The sequence below is a fragment of the Microcaecilia unicolor genome, chromosome 3 (assembly GCF_901765095.1).
Source record: "Microcaecilia unicolor chromosome 3, aMicUni1.1, whole genome shotgun sequence".
Classification (NCBI taxonomy): Eukaryota; Metazoa; Chordata; class Amphibia; order Gymnophiona; family Siphonopidae; genus Microcaecilia; species Microcaecilia unicolor.
The window spans coordinates 1,873,861-1,890,384 of NC_044033.1; the positions used below are offsets into that span (position 1 = coordinate 1,873,861).

General features: G+C 44.6%; 1 protein-coding gene across 2 annotated transcripts in view; it reads left to right on the forward strand.

Annotated features, from left to right (window-relative positions):
- PTK7 (protein tyrosine kinase 7 (inactive)) overlaps nucleotides 1-16,524 on the forward strand; it is a 370,128-nt gene that overhangs the window by 57,052 nt on the left and 296,552 nt on the right. For both annotated transcript variants that reach the window (XM_030195698.1, XM_030195699.1), the window contains exon 4: nucleotides 5,795-5,985. In XM_030195698.1, the coding sequence (XP_030051558.1) occupies nucleotides 5,795-5,985 (191 nt within the window). The remainder of the gene's footprint in view (nucleotides 1-5,794; nucleotides 5,986-16,524) is intronic.

Here is a 16,524-nt window from a genome sequence, read left to right on the forward strand (position 1 = left end):
CAGGGCTCATATGAGACCACTACAACACTCTCTGCTGCAGCGCTGGACTCCGGTGTCGGAGGATTATGCTGTGCGCCTTACCTTGGACCCAGCAGTGCGCAAGGCGCTGAGCTGGTGGCTGAAGACAGACAAGTTGTCTGCAGGGATGCCTCTTGTGACCCCGGAGTGGATTGTTGTCACGACGGACGCCTCTTTGATGGGCTGGGGAGCCCACTGCTTGGGAAGGACAGCGCATGGGCTCTGGTCTCCTGCAGAGGCAAAGTGGTCTATCAACCTCCTGGAACTCAGAGCCATTCGGTTGGCGCTTTTGGAGTTCCTCCCGGTACTGGCGTTGAAGCCAGTACGGGTCCTGTCGGACAATGCCACAGCTGTGGCCTATGTCAACCGCCAGGGAGGTACCAAGAGCGCCCCTCTAGCCAAGGAAGCCATGAATCTATGCCAGTGGGCGGAAGCGAACCTGGAACAGCTGTCAGCGGCCCACATTGCCGGAGTCATGAATGTCAAGGCGGACTTTCTCAGTCGCCATACCTTGGATCCCGGAGAGTGGCAGTTATCGGCTCGGGCGTTCTTGGACATCACGAAGCGCTGGGGCCAGCCGAGCCTAGATCTGATGGCGTCATCGGTCAATTGCCAAGTGCCGCGCTGGTTCAGCAGAGGACGGGACCCTCGATCTCTGGGAGTAGATGCTCTTCTCCAACAGTGGCAGACACAGGAGCTTCTCTATGTGTTCCCGCCCTGGCCCATGTTGGGCAGGGTACTAGACCGGGTGGCAAAGCATCCGGGCCGGATAATCCTGGTGGGTCCGGACTGGCCCAGACGTCCCTGGTATGCGGACAATCAGGCTCTCAGTGGTTGACCCTCTGCGGCTGCCAGTGGAGCAGGGCCTGTTGCATCAGGGTCCGGTGGTGATGGAGGATCCCTCCCCCTTTGGTCTTATGGCCTGGCTATTGAGCAGCAGCGTCTGAGGAAGAAGGGCTTCTCAGACAAGGTCATCGCCACTATGCTGAGATCGAGGAAGCGCTCTACTTCTACTGCTTACACCAGGGTTTGGCGTACCTTTGCAGCGTGGTGTGAAGCAGGCTCACTTTCTCCCTTCACTGCTCCAATTTCTTCAGTGCTGGCGTTCCTGCAAGAAGGTCTGGAGAAAGGCCTGTCGCTCAGTTCCCTTAAAGTCCAGGTAGCGGCTCTGGCTTACTTCAGGGGCCGCCTGAAGGGTGCTTCCCTGGCTTCGCAGCCAGATGTGGTACGTTTTCTCAAGGGAGTTAATCACCTGCGCCCTCCTCTGCACTCAGTGGTGCCTGCGTGTAATCTCAACCTGGTGCTAAGAGCCTTGCAGAAGCCGCCTTTTGAACCCTTGTCGAGGGCATCTCTGAAAGACCTGACGTTGAAAGCAGTCTTTTTGGTGGCTATCACTTCAGCCAGAAGAGTTTCCGAGCTCCAGGCACTCTCATGTCGAGTGCCTTTTCTGCAGTTCACTGAGGCAGGAGTGACTATTCGCACAGTGCCTTCCTTCCTGCCCAAGATTGTTTCTCGCTTCCATGTGAATCAGCAGCTCTGTCTCCCTTCCTTTCGTAGGGAGGACTACCCAGAGGAATACTCTGCTCTCAAATATCTGGATGTGAGACGAGTCATCATCAGATACTTGGAAGTAACCAATGATTTCCGGAAATCGGATCATCTGTTTGTCCTGTTTGCAGGTCCTCGTAAGGGTCTGCAGGCTGCTAAGCCTACAGTGGCAAGATGGGTCAAGGAAGCCATTGCAGCGGCTTATGTGGCCGCGGGGAAGGTGCTGCCTATCCAGCTGAAGGCTCACTCCACTAGAGCTCAGGCGGCCTCGATGGCAGAGGCCGGGTCCGTCTCCTTGGAAGAGATTTGCAAGGCGGCAACTTGGGCATCGGCCCATACCTTCTCCAGGCATTACCGCTTGACTGTGACTGCTCGGGCGGAGGCCCGGTTTGGAGCTTCAGTGTTGCGGTCAGGGATTTCAATGTCCCGCCCTGGGTGAGTACTGCTTCGGTACATCCCACCAGTCTATGGATTGATCAGCATGATTATATGGAAGGTAAAATTGTGTCATACCTGATAATTTTTCCATTAATCATAGCTGATCAATCCATAGCCCCTCCCAGGTATCTGTACTGTTTATATTCTGGTTGCATTTCAGGTTCAAGTTTAGTCTTCAGTTCCTGTTCAGGAGGATTTCGTGTTCAAGTTTTTTCAATTGGATTCTTCAAGAGTTGAGACGAGTTTGTGTTACAGTGAGCTGCTGCATTCCTCTCCCCTCCGTTTTACGGGGCTGGATTGAGACCTAAATTCTGCCGGCGCTCCCTCCCGCTTCGTGCGGCTGTAGGGCAGCTTTGTACTCCTCCCGCTTCGGCGGTGTTAGGGTCAGTCAGCTCCTCCCGCGGTTGCGGTTGCAGGATAAGCCAGATCCCCCCGCATCGGCGGGGTGGTGTCCCTCCCCTGCTCCGCGGGGATGAGCTGGACGGATTCCCCTCCCCCACTTGTGTGGGGATGAGCTGGGTTAATTCCCCTCCCCCGTTTCGGCGGTGGTGAGCTGGGCAGAGTGTCCCTTTGTGGGTGTAATTCTCTAAGTGCTGAGTCCTGCGGATGGGGATGGAGCTTGGATATCGACATACTGAGGAGTTTCCGGCAGCACATGACCACATATAGGGAGGCAAAAGGATTGCTCTCTATCTCCACCTGCTGGTAGATGGACACAACCCACCAGTCTATGGATTGATCAGCTATGATTAATGGAAAGAAAATTATCAGGTATGATACATAATTTTACCATATGGATGGAGGGGAAACTGAAGAATTTACGGGCTGATTCGGAACACTTTGAGGGCAGATGCTGAAACTGGATGAAGGATAGGAACAGGGCTACAGATGGTAGACAGGACGTATAAGGACACAGGAAGGATAGTGGACATGGTGAGAAAAAAAACATCAAATGGAAAGAAGACATTGCATAAAACAGAAGATACTGGGCTCAAAGCTAATAGAAAAACTAAATGCTCAGTCAGGGGAGGTCATCCCCGATTCCCTCCGGTGGTCATCTGGGCAGTTGGGGCACGTTTTGGGGACTTCGTGGAAAAAAAGCATCCCAAATTCTTGCTTCTGGCGCCCTTCCTTTTTCCATTATCGGCCTAGCGCGCCCATCTCTCTTCGGCCAGTAAACACGCCCCAGTCCCGCCTTCACCAAGCCTCCGACACGCTCCCCGTCAACTTTGTCCATTTCCGCGACAGACTGCAGTTGGAGGTGCCCAAAATCGGCTTTCGATTATACCGATTTGGGCACCCATGAGAGAAAGGTGCCCATCTCCCGATTTGGGCCGAAATATGGGCGTCTTTCTCTTTCAAAAATAAGCCTGAAAGTCAACATGGATTTAGTGAAGGGAAATCTTGCCTCACCAGTCTACTACATTTCTTTGAAGGGGTGAACAAACATGTGGATAAAGGTGAGCCGGTTGATATTGTGTATCTGGATTTTCAGAAGGCGTTTGACAAAGTACCTCATGAAAGACTCCAGAGGAAATTGGAGAGTCATGGGATAGGAGGTAGTGTCCTATTGCTGATTAAAAACTGGTTAAAAGATAGAAAACAGAGAGTAGGGTTAAATGGTCAGTATTCTCAATGGAGAAGGGTAGTTAGTGGGGTTCCCCAGGGGTCTGTGTTGGGACCGCTGCTTTTTAACATGTTTATAAATGACCTAGAGATAGGAATAACTAGTGAGGTAATTAAATTTGCTGATGACACAAAGTTTTATTCAAAGTCGTTAAATCGCGGGAGGATTGTGAACAATTACAAGAGGACCTTACGAGACTGGGAGACTGGGCGTCTAAATGGCAGATGATGTTTAATGTGAGCAAGTGCAAAGTGGTTCATGTGGGAAGGAGGAACCCCACTTAAAGCTACGTCATGCAAGGTTCCATGTTAGGAGTCACGGACCAAGAAAAGGATCTAGGTTTCGTCGTTGATGATACGTTGAAACCTTTTTCTCAGTGTGCTGCTGCGGCTAAGAAAGTGAATAGAATGTTAAGTATTATTACGAAAGGACTGGAAAACAAAAATGAGGATGTTATAATGCCTTTGTATTGCTCCATGGTTTGACCGCACCTCGAATATTGTGTTCAATTTTGATCGTCGCATCTCAAAAAAAATATAGTGGAATCAGAAAAGGTACAGAGAAGGACGACGAAAATGATAAAGGGGATGGGACGACTTCCCTATGAGGAAAGGCTAAAGTAGCTAGGGCTCTTCAGTTTGGAGAAAAGGCAGCTGAGGGGAGATATGATAGAGGTCTTTAAAATAATGAGTGGAGTTGAACGGGTAGATGTGAAGCGACTGTTTATGCTTTCCAAAAATACTAGGACTAGGGGGCATGCGATGAAGCTACAATGTACTAAATGTAAAACGAATCAAACAAAATGTTTCTTCACTCAACGTGTAATTAAACTCTGGAATTTGTTGCCAGAGAATGTGGTAAAGGCAGTTAGCTTAGCGGAGTTTTAAAAAGGTTTGGACGGCTTCCTAAAGGAAAAGTCCATAGACCATTATTAAATGGGGAAAATCCACTATTTCTGGGATAAGCAATATGGGTATAACAAAAGAGAGGGAACAAAGTACAAACTAAAGTCCAAACAAAAAAACAGCACCACGGGCCTTTAAAATGGAACAAAGTTCTTTAATGAATGAGCCTTGACCCGACACGGGCCGTGTTTCGGTGACTAGCACCTGCGTCAGGGGTCACAGTGATGACGTGGAAAACTTGGGGAATAACTCGAATATTTTCATCTACAATATTCCTTACCCCACGTCTCACGTAGCAAAAGTTAGAAAGCACCAAGGCACCTTCACTTTCTGTATCCAAATGGATGAAAAACATCCATTTGGATACAGAAAGTGAAGGTGCCTTGGTGCTTTATAACTTTTGCTACGTGAGACGTGGGGTAAGGAATATTGTAGATGAAAATATTCGAGTTATTCCCCAAGTTTTCCACGTCATCACTGTGACCCCTGACGCAGGTGCTAGTCACCGAAACACGGCCCGTGTCGGGTCAAGGCTCATTCATTAAAGAACTTTGTTCCATTTTAAAGGCCCGTGGTGCTGTTTTTTTGTTTGGGATAAGCAATATAAAATGTTTTGTACTTTTTGGGATCTTGCCAGGTATTTGTGACCTGGATTGGCCACTGTTGGAAACAGGATGCTGGGCTTGATGGACGTTTCTTCTTTCCCATTATGGCAATACTTATGTAAAAAAGAAAAAAAAAGATTTAACCAGGAGTCAGTGTAGAGTAGCAAGTAGAAGAGAAGATAGGTAGAGACAAGATAATTAATAAGGGCAGCAAGCTGCTGAGTTCTGAAGAAACTGGATGGGATAGAGGGTAAAAATGGTTTAGCAGGCTCAGACATCAAACATTTTATATTATTGCTTTGAGGTTTGCTGCTTTTAATGTCAGCGCCCTTTTTTAAACATTGTGGTAACATGCCATTAGTTTACTTCATCAGGCGTAAAAATAAATGAAATAAAATAACATTTCAGCACCTGAGTTAGAACACTGTGCACTGAATCTCTTCATTGTTGTAATGCATGGCTTATTACATTTGTCCTTAATTCTATAACTTGTTTCCCTCTGTCCTGAATTGGCATCTTTATGCTTGGTTATAATTTCTCTTTCCCTGTTTTCTATTTCAGCATCTTTGTACAGAGCTGTATACAGTTCTTCTTTCTTTTTCAGTGTCAGTATCTCCATTTAAAGCTGTGATTTTTCTCCCTCTTTTGTGTAGTCCAACCTGCCAGTGGTTCCGGGATGGCTCACAGGTTACAGGTGATGGCATCAACTATTCTATCAACAATAAGGCACGAACATTAACTCTGAAGAGTGTGAGCCCTGAGGATAATGGCTTATATTATTGCTGTGCCCGTAATGCCATGGGCTCCGTGTGCAGTAATGACAACTTTACACTTAACATCATAGGTAGGTGAAAGAGGATAAAAAAAGGGGTCAAGATGTGATGAGTAAAACTATGAAGGTAAGAAGACCAGGTGGGTTGCAAAAAGTGGAATTGGGGGGGGGGGGGGGGATCCACTGGCAGAAAAGATAGGGCTCTAACAGGAGAGTTGGTATGGATGGTGAAGGGCTGAATGGAGGAATCTTTATAGTGTAAAGGATAATGGGTCTGAGGGAAGGGACTTATTGATCATTGGCACGTGAAGACATTTCTAAGTATTGGGTGGGGTGGGGCAGCTGTGTATGCTTTCTTGTGTGTGTTTGGAAATGATCTTTTTATAACACTGTCCCACATAATGGTGAGCCGATTAGATGTAGTGTATCTAAATTTTCAGAAAGCTTTTGACAAAGTTTCTCTAGAGAGATTCAGGCCACTATTTTGCTTGCCAGAGGAGATGATACACCTTCCTAATATTATCAAATGTTTGGCGACCTCTAATGAAGCCCGACTGATCATCATGTACTAACTGGGGCATGTAACGTTGCAGACGATGTGAGAGGATCTTGGTAAAGAAATATCCAAGAGTGAAATTGGTCTGTAAGAGCCACACTGATGTGGGAGCTTCCCTGGTTTTAAAAGCACTGCGACACCCGCCAGTCTCCAGGACTCGGAGAGAACAGTCCCCTCCTCCCAGCTATTAAACAGGTTGGTCAGGAGCCACACTAGATATGCTTTAAGAAGTTTGTAAAATTTGGCTGTGAAACTATCTAACTCAGGTGCCTTCCCCAGCGGCATATCCTGAATAGCTCATCTAGTCACTAGGCAAAGGGATCAAATCAAGAAATTGAGTTATAACAGAAGAAGGTGTGGATTGTTCAGGTGTGTAGAAGGTTTTGTAAAATGGCATAAAAGCCTGCTGAATCTGAGATAGGGAAGTGCAATCTCGCCCTTGAGTATCACGAACGCTTAGCACCGAAATGCGGAGTTGTTGCTTTTTCAGCTTTTGCTCCAGTAGCCTCCTTGACTTATTAGCAGTTTCAAAATATTCTTAAGGATTGTAACTTAGCATTAATCTCCTCCAAGTCCAACACCTGGAGGGCAGTATGGAGTTTATTAATCACTAGAGCTTGCTCAGTGGTCAAACTCCAAGTTTTATGGGTATGTTCAAATTAATATAGTTGCTGACCTAAATTAGCCCTCTGCTGCGACTTAAGCCGCTGCTGCGATGTACTCAAGGCTATAATCTTACCACAGAGCACTGCCCTTAGAGCCTCTCAGAAGACTGCAGGGATATAATCTGAAGGTTCATTAAACTCAAAATATTCTTTTAAGTCCTTCTCCAACTAAGGATCTAAAAAGATGCTATCGGCAAGACTCCAAAATCATCTCCTGGTAGGAGCCTCCTCCAGGGGTAGGACCATGCATACAGGATGTTGGCCTCGATGGAAGTTCACCGAGGGTATTATATCTTTCTCCACTAGCCACATATCAGTCTTAGAAAAAGTATCATGTACACCTGAATGGAAGTGAAATCTCTCACCAGAGGATGTTGAAATCGCCAGATATCAATAAGATCCCACTCCTGTAGCAGAAGATGCAATTGTCTTCTATCTGCCTTGCCATAGTCCCCTACCTGAGCTGTATTATCATATGAGGTATTGTGTCTTATTAAAATCCCCCATCTCCGCACCACTAGTTTGCCTTCTGCTTTCTCCAGAAAGAGCCAACCGAGCTGCTGAAAGACTTGCTCTTGATCACTATTTGGCACATAAATATTTAAAGTATATAAAGATCCACCTAGTTCTACTTTGAGCATTAGGTATCTCCCCTCTGGGTCATGCACCACAGGGGAAAGATAAGTACATAAGGATTGCCATACTGGGAAAGACCAAAGGTCCATCAAGCCCAGCATCCTGTTTCCAACAGTGGCCAATCCAGGTCACAAATACCTAGCAAGATGCGGCAACCAGAATTGAACACAATATTTGAGGTGCGGTCGCACCATGGAGTGATACAAAGGCATTATAACATTCTCATTTTTGTTTTCCATTCCTTTCCTAATAATACCTAACATTCTATGTGCTTTCTTAGCCACAGCAGCGCACTGATAATCATAAAGATTCCATATAGCACTAGAAGAATCTGATAAATAATAGGAAAAAGCCCAAAAGCCTCTAATTCCCTTTATGGAAGACTCCCATGTCACCCCCTTTCTGCAGAAAAGATCCCTATAAGTAACTCTCTGCGTTATCCTCTTCCCTTCCATCCCTTGCCCACCCCAAGATTCCCCCCCCACCTTCGCCAAATGTGGCCATCCATATATCGGGTCAGGAGAAAAGCAATCCCACCCCCTTGATCCTCCAACCCCCAACAATGACAAACCCAGCATTCCACAGTGCTTTTCCTAGTGAATCACTAATACATCAAATGTTGAGCAAAGCAAGTATCACAACAAGTAGATATGAGGCAGTGTATTACAGAACAACAATTTCTCACCAGCAAAGGTAGAGTCTGCACAAGAAATTGAGAGTAATAACTCCACCACAAGCTCCAACTGCTCAGGTCCTAGCTTCACCAAATCAGCACATGGTTTTGTTAGTCAATTGGGCTGAGCTGTGGCAGGTAAAAGGGTATCCGAGTTTTGCTGCAGTCGCCTCTTTTGGCCTCCCCGATGCCTTCGCTGAAAGTAGGTAAACGAGACAGCAGCTGATCAGATCTGGTGCGGGGTGGTTCATCTGGCCACAGATTGACCTCCTGTAACATATGCTGCACATTTGATGGTTGCCTGATTTCAATCAGTTTATTATTCAGCCCAAAAGATAGGGTAAAGGGGTAATGCCATCAATAATGAATCTTGTGTTGAGTGAGGCAGCACGTGACCTCTCGGAACTCCCACCTCCAATGCAAAGTGATGGCAGATAAATCTACAAAGAGTTCAACCTTTGCTCCTGCCAACATATTTATTTATTTATTAGGATTTATTTACCACCTTTTTGAAGGAATTCACTCAAGACGGTGTACAGTAAGAATAGATCAGACATGAGCAATAGACAATTACAGTGGTAAAAATATTTAAAAATAATACAAAGTATGGCATAATATACTACTTACAATGTCAACACAATATGTAATAGAACATTATAATTGATAGTGAAGGGTAAAGCAAAGATGTAACATATAGATAGGTAAGAAAGTAGGAAGAGTTAGAAAGTAAGATGATTGATTTAAAGAAAGTTGCACATGAGGTCAGAGAAATGGCTAAATATTATCTCAGCTAGGGTAGGAGTGGATAAACATGTCCTGCTGCAGTATATGCAGCCCGAGTCATTCCTTGTGTGTGTGAATGAGACTAACGAGTTAGTTACTTCTTCCATTAAAGGCCTGGTTGAGGAGCCAAGCTTTCACCTGCTTTCTGAAGTAGAGATAGTCTTGTGTTAAGCGCAGCCTTTCAGGCAGTGCATTCCAGAGTGTGGAATGGCCCACTTGTCGGGCTGCTTGGAGTAGTCACTCCTTCTGAGGGAAGCAAAGAAAGCATGCAATAATATCATGTGGGTGATCAGATGCCCGAGGCTGCAAGGCACAATGTACTTTCTTAAACTCTGATGCTCAAGGCCTGGATGCGCTGCTTGCAAAAAAAGATGCCAGATATAAAACAGTACAATATATTTTATGCTGCTTATTCTAGAAATAAGCAGTGGATTTTCCCCAAGTCCATTTTATTAATGGTCTATGGACTTTTCCTTTAGGAAGCTGTCCAAATCTTTTTTAAACCCCGCTAAGCTAACTGCTTTAAAAATAAAAAAACACCAAAACTTATTTATTCATTTTACATTTATATCTAAAAACATAAATGTAATGGCAGTCTCAGAAATAAATGATTGTAAGGCATTACAATAATATATATATTACTATAAAGAAAATTTTCTTTTACATTTGTCCACAATAATTTGAATCAAGAGCTGAGAAATTATAACAAAAGGAAATATATTAATAAATTAAACTATTTATCAGCGAATGGGAGAAACGAACATTCACAGCCGATTTAACAGCATTCTCAAAATTACGGGAGTGGTTCCAGAGACGGAGCAACCTTTTCTTTTGATTCAATAAACTCTAACAGTTTCTTGGGATTAAAAAAAATGTAATTCACCAAATCAAAAGAAATACAACATCTACAAGAAAATTTCAAAATAAAAGTACCACCTAACTTTAGAACCCTTGACTTATATGTCAGGAATTCTTTTCTTTTCTTTTGAGTGACACGTGCCAAATCGGGGAAAACTTGTATCTTTTGTCCCAAGAAAGAGCCATTAATATGCCTGAAATATGACTGAAGAATGTTATTTCGATCGGGCTCAAGTGCAAATGTTACCAATAATGTCGTTCTTTCAGAAATAAGTTCATGGAAAAGAAATGTTCAAGAGAGGTTTCCAGGAATTCTGTTAGATTTAAATTAGTAGGAGGAGCAGCTTGAGGTTTATCTTTAGATAGTCCAGATATTCCTGTTATATATTGGGTTCTCGTTATGGGGGGATAACCCTCCACTGGAATCTCCAATATTTCATTGAAATATTTCTTAAGCATATCCAAAGCATTTATCAAAGGAGATTTCGGAAAGTTCAAAATCTCAAGTTGTTCCTGCGTCCATTATTTTCAAGAAATTCTAACTTTCTTTCATGGATTTCTCTTTCTTTAATTAAAGCCTCTGTAAGATTTTGTAATTTATCAATTTCTCCTTCTATTTTCTAAGTTTTAACACTCTGCTCTTGAATTTGATCGGACAGTATCTGATTAGATTTTTTTTAATCAGTTATTTCACCCTTGACTGAAGTATTCATCAAAAGTAAGGTATTGTTCATGCCCTGAATGGCATCCCATGATGTATTCATAGTCACCACTGCAGGTCTCATTAATCCTCCGGTACCCACGGTCCCGATCTCCTGGGCAGTGGAAGCAGTTTCTCGTAAAGAGTCCTGCGTCGATGTCTCTTTACCTGGGGTTGAAGTACTCATGGGTCCTCCTTCTACAAGCACTGAGGATCTAGGAAGTTCCAAGGCCTCAGAACGCTGTGACCCCACGCGTATCGAATCGCCTCTGGGTCGCGGAGGTGCTGTGTAAGATGGAGGACTCAGCGTCACTCCAATGCTCCACTCGACTCTCGAAGGAGCCGAGTCAATCAAAGTGGGTGTTCGTTCTCTAGGGATCCCGACTCGAAAGCTCTCCAAAGTCATCTGGCGAGAGGTGGGGATTGGCGGTGGAACCGCCTTCTTCCCCTGTCTCTTCCCCATCCTAGGATCGGAAAGATTAATCCTTCATCAGAGTGTTGTTAAAAACTCACTGCAGGTCCCGACTTCCGCTCCTGACGCCATCTTGATTCAGATCCGCTAACTGCTTTTATTACTTCCTCTGTCAACGAATTCCAGAATTTAGTTACATGTTGAGTGAAGAAATATTTTCTCTGATTCATTTTAAATTTACTACTTTGTATCGGTATTACGTGCCCCCTAGTCCTAGTATTTTTGGAAAGAGTAAACAAGCGATTCATATCTACACGTTCCACTTCACTCATTTTATAGACCTCTTATCATATCTCCTTTCAGCCGTCTTTTCTCCAAGCTGAAGAGCCTTTGCGTCTTCAGCCTTTCCTCATAGGGAAGTCATCCAATCCCCTTTATCATTTTCATCGCCATTCTCTGTACCTTTCTAATTCCACAATATCTTTTTTTGAGATGCGGTGACCAGAATCGAACACAATATTTGATGTGCGGTCAAACCATGGAGCGATACAAAGGTATTATAACGTCCTCATTTTTGTTTCCATTCCTTTCCTAATAATACCTTACGTTCTATTTGCTTTCTTTGCTGCTGCAGCACACTGAGCAGAAGGTTTCAGTGTATCATCAGTGATGATGCCTAGGTCCCTTTCCTGGTCGGTGACTCATAATGCAGAACCTTTGCATTACATAACTATAATTCGGGTTCCTCTTTTCCTACATGCATCACTTTGCACTTGCTCACATTAAATATCTGCCATTTGGATGCCCAGTCTCGTAAGGTCCTCTTGCAATTTTTCACAGTCCTCTTACATAGTAACATAGTAGATGACGGCAGAAAAAGACCTGCATGGTCCATCCAGTCTGCCCAACAAGATAAACTCATATGTGCTACTTTTTGTGTATACCTTACCTTGATTTGTATCTGTCATTTTCAGGGCACAGACCGTATAAGTCTGCCCAGCACTATCCCTGCCTCCCAACCACCAGCTCTGGCACAGCTTTGAATAACTTTGTGTCATCAGCAAATGTAATAATCTCACTTGTTATTCCCATATCTAGACCATTTATAAATATGTTAAAAAAGCAATGGTCTCAGTTATGTAATGCAAAGGTTCTCCTTCCTTTTCTCTCCAAATTACTTGAGCGTGCTGTTCACCGCTGCTGCCTTGATTTTCTCTCCTCACATGCTATTCTTGACCCATTACAATCTGGTTTTCGCCCTCTCCACTCAACCGAAACTGCGCTTACTAAAGTCTCCAATGACCTATTACTGGCTAAATCCAGAGGTCAATATTCCATCCTCATTCTTCTTGATCTTTCCGCTGCTTTTGACACTGTCGATCACAGCATACTTCTCAATACCCTGTCCTCACTTGGATTCCAGGGCTCTGTCCTTTCCTGGTTCTCTTCCTACCTCTCCCTCCGCACCTTTAGTGTTCACTCTGGTGGATCCTCTTCTACTTCTATCCCTCTGCCTGTCGGCGTACCTCAGGGTTCTGTTCTTGGTCCCCTCCTCTTTTCTATCTACACTTCTTCCCTTGGTTCATTAATCTCATCCCATGGCTTTTCCTACCACCTCTATGCTGATGACTCCCAAATCTACCTTTCTACCCCTGATATCTCACCTTGCATCCAAACCAAAGTTTCAGCGTGCTTGTCTGACATTGCTGCCTGGATGTCTCAACGCCACCTGAAATTAAATATGACCAAAACCGAGCTTCTCATTTTCCCCCCCAAACCCACCTCCCCGCTCCCCCCGTTTTCTATTTCTGTTGATGGCTCTCTCATTCTCCCTGTCTCCTCAGCTCGAAACCTTGGGGTCATCTTTGACTCTTCTCTCTCCTTCTCTGCTCATATCCAGCAGACCGCCAAGACTTGTCGTTTCTTTCTTTACAACATCCGTAAAATCCGCCCCTTTCTTTCCGAGCACTCTACCAAAACCCTCATCCACACCCTTGTCACCTCTCGTTTAGACTACTGCAATCTGCTTCTTGCTGGCCTCCCACTTAGTCACCTCTCCCCTCTCCAGTCAGTTCAAAACTCTGCTGCCCGTCTCATCTTCCGCCAGGGTCGCTTTACTCGTACTACCCCTCTCCTCAAGACCCTTCACTGGCTCCCTATCCGTTTTCGCATCCTGTTCAAACTTCTTCTACTAACCTATAAATGTACTCACTCTGCTGCTCCCCAGTATCTCTCCACACTCGTCCTTCCCTACACCCCTTCCCGTGCACTCCGCTCCATGGATAAATCCTTCTTATCTGTTCCCTTCTCCACTACTGCCAACTCCAGACTTCGCGCCTTCTGTCTCGCTGCACCCTACGCCTGGAATAAACTTCCTGAGCCCCTACGTCTTGCCCCATCCTTGGCCACCTTTAAATCTAGACTGAAAACCCACCTCTTTAACATTGCTTTTGACTCGTAACCACTTGTAACCACTCGCCTCCACCTACCCTCCTCTCTTCCTTCCCGTTCACATTAATTGATTTGATTTGCTTACTTTATTTATTTTTTGTCTATTAGATTGTAAGCTCTTTGAGCAGGGACTGTCTTTCTTCTATGTTTGTACAGCGCTGCGTATGCCTTGTAGCGCTATAGAAATGCTAAATAGTAGTAGTAGTAGGATAGACCCTTGCGGAACCCCACTGTCTACCCTTCGCTTTGAGAATACTGACCATTTAACCCTACTCTCTGTTTTCTTTCTTTTAACCAGTTTTTAATCCACAATAAAATACTACCTTTTCCCATAACTTTCCAATTTCCTGTGTAGTCTTTCAAAAAGTTAGTGAGTTCTGCAGTGGATAAACTGTCCCCTCTGTTTTGGCAGGGGATTTCAATCAAGTATTTGATGTGACCTTGGACAAATCTGTGTCCAAATGCACTCCTGATTCCACGACGGTAAAGGGCTACCGTATTTATGCTGCTCCCTGGGGCATACGGATGCTTGGCGCATACTACATCCCATGGAAAGAGACTACACCCACCTCTCTAGGGCGCATGGTACCTTTTCCAGAATAGTCTACATCCTAATTTCCCACTTTTTCCATCGATCAGTACCTCTCCATCTTATCACTCCCTACACTCCTCCCCGGGAATTCGATTCATCGGGTAAATCTCTCTTATCTGTACCCTTCTCCACTGCCAACTCCAGACTCTGTTCTTTTTATCTTGGTGTACCATATACCTGGAATAGATTTCCTGAATGAGTACGTCAAGCTCCAGCTCTGTCCGTCTTCAAATGTAAGCTAAACGCCCACCTTTTTGAGGCTGCTGCTTTTAACTCTTATTCACTTGTTCAGTGCCCATGTCTGTTTTATCATTCCCACCTTAAGTAATTCCCTTATCTCTTATTTGTCCTTTTTGTCTGTTTTTATTAGATTGTAAGTTCTGTCGAGCAGGGTCTGTCTCTTACATGTTCAGTGTACAGTATTGCATACTATACTGCGCTATAGAAATGACAAGTAGTAGAAGTAGATTGGACCTATAGAAATCACAGACCATGCTATTATCTGGGTGGATGTGGACTTGCAGGGTGCACACAGTGGACTTAGGGGATGTTGATTTCCTTTACACTTAGACCCTTTCTTGCAATATTTGACCCAAAAGTGGGCTGATTACGCCATCTTCAATGCGCAGCATGTACAAGATAGTGCATTATTTTGGGAAACTGCACAGGTAATTCTTTGTGGGGATATTTTGGCCTATACTACCGCTACTAGTAAACGTATATCCAGGGGGGGGGGGGAGGAGGAAGTGACATCATCCAACTGGGTGGCTGCTTAGCTCTTGAGCTCCTTCCAATCGTTTCGTTTTATATAATAAGCACTCCTGATTAGCCACAAATACGACATTTACCATTAATCACTTGATGGAATTCAGCTACACTCTGATGGTGGGCAAAAAAATGTGTCCTGATCTCCAGATATTTGCTTATACACCCCGTTGAATGCATCGGGCCTCCTTAAAGAGCAGTGGTGGCGGCCGCATTAGAGCCGCATCATGCAGCTTCTTGGGAAGGTCGGCCTGAGAGTGGAGGGACGCTATCCTGCAACAGGCACCCGCTACTAAAGATGAGCTTTATACTTGGATCTCTAAGCTTAAAGAGGCAATTTATGGCATGAAACATGAGCTGCATGCAGATGTGGAAATAGGTGGGAAAATGTGGGATACAAATGCAATAATAAAATAAATAAAATGTGGAAGGTCTTCACACGAAAATTGATGAGATGGAGCAGAGGATAAATGATTTTGAGGAGCATGTCATTATTCATGGCCAAGATGTGCTTGATCTTTATAAGTGGTGTGGCTGTCATATTAAATATGAGGAACTATTAACTAAGATAGAAGACAGAGAAAATCGGGCATGCAGAAATAACTTAAGAGCCCGCAGGGTGCCCGATGGCACTAAAGATGAGAATGAGACTGACGATGCAAAAGGTTAAAAAGTGAGGTGTGAAGGAAGCTATTAGAGCTAAAAGAAAATCCTTCATAGTAACATAGTAACATAGTAGATGACGGCAGAAAAAGACCTGCACGGTCCATCTAGTCTGCCCACGATAAACTCATATGTGTATACCTTACCTTGATTTGTACCTGTCTTTTTCAGGGCACAGATCGTATAAGTCTGTCCAGCAGTATTTCCCGCCTCCCAACCAACAGTCCCGCCTCCCATCACCGGCTCTGGCACATACCCCGTATAGGTCTGCCCTCCCCTATCCTAGCCTCTCAACCACCAACCCCTCTTCCCCCCCCCCTCTTCAGAAAAAGGAAGTAGGATCCAACTGAAAATAATAAGATGGGGGTAACTAGTGAGGTAATCAAATTTGCTGATGACACAAAGTTATTCAAAGTCGTCAAATCGCAGGAAGATTGTGAAAAACTACAAGAGGACCTTACGAGACTGGGCGTCTAAATGGCAGATGACATTTAATGTGAACAAGTGCAGAGTGATGCATGTGGGAAAGAGGAACCCAAACTATAGCTACATCATGCAAGGTGCATTAGGAGTCACGGACCAAGAAAGGGATCTAGGTGTCATCGTTGATGATACGTTGAAATCTTCTGCTCAATGTGCTGCTGCGGCTAGGAAAGCAAATAGAATGTTGGGTATCATTAGGAAAGGGATTGAAAACAAAAATAAGGATATTATTCTGCCATATTATTCTGCTCCATGGTGCGACCGCACCTCGAGTATTGTGTTCAATTCTGGTCGCTGCACCTCAAAAAAGATATAGTGGGATTGGAAAAGATGCAGAGAAGGGCGACAAAGATGATACAGGGGATGGGATGACT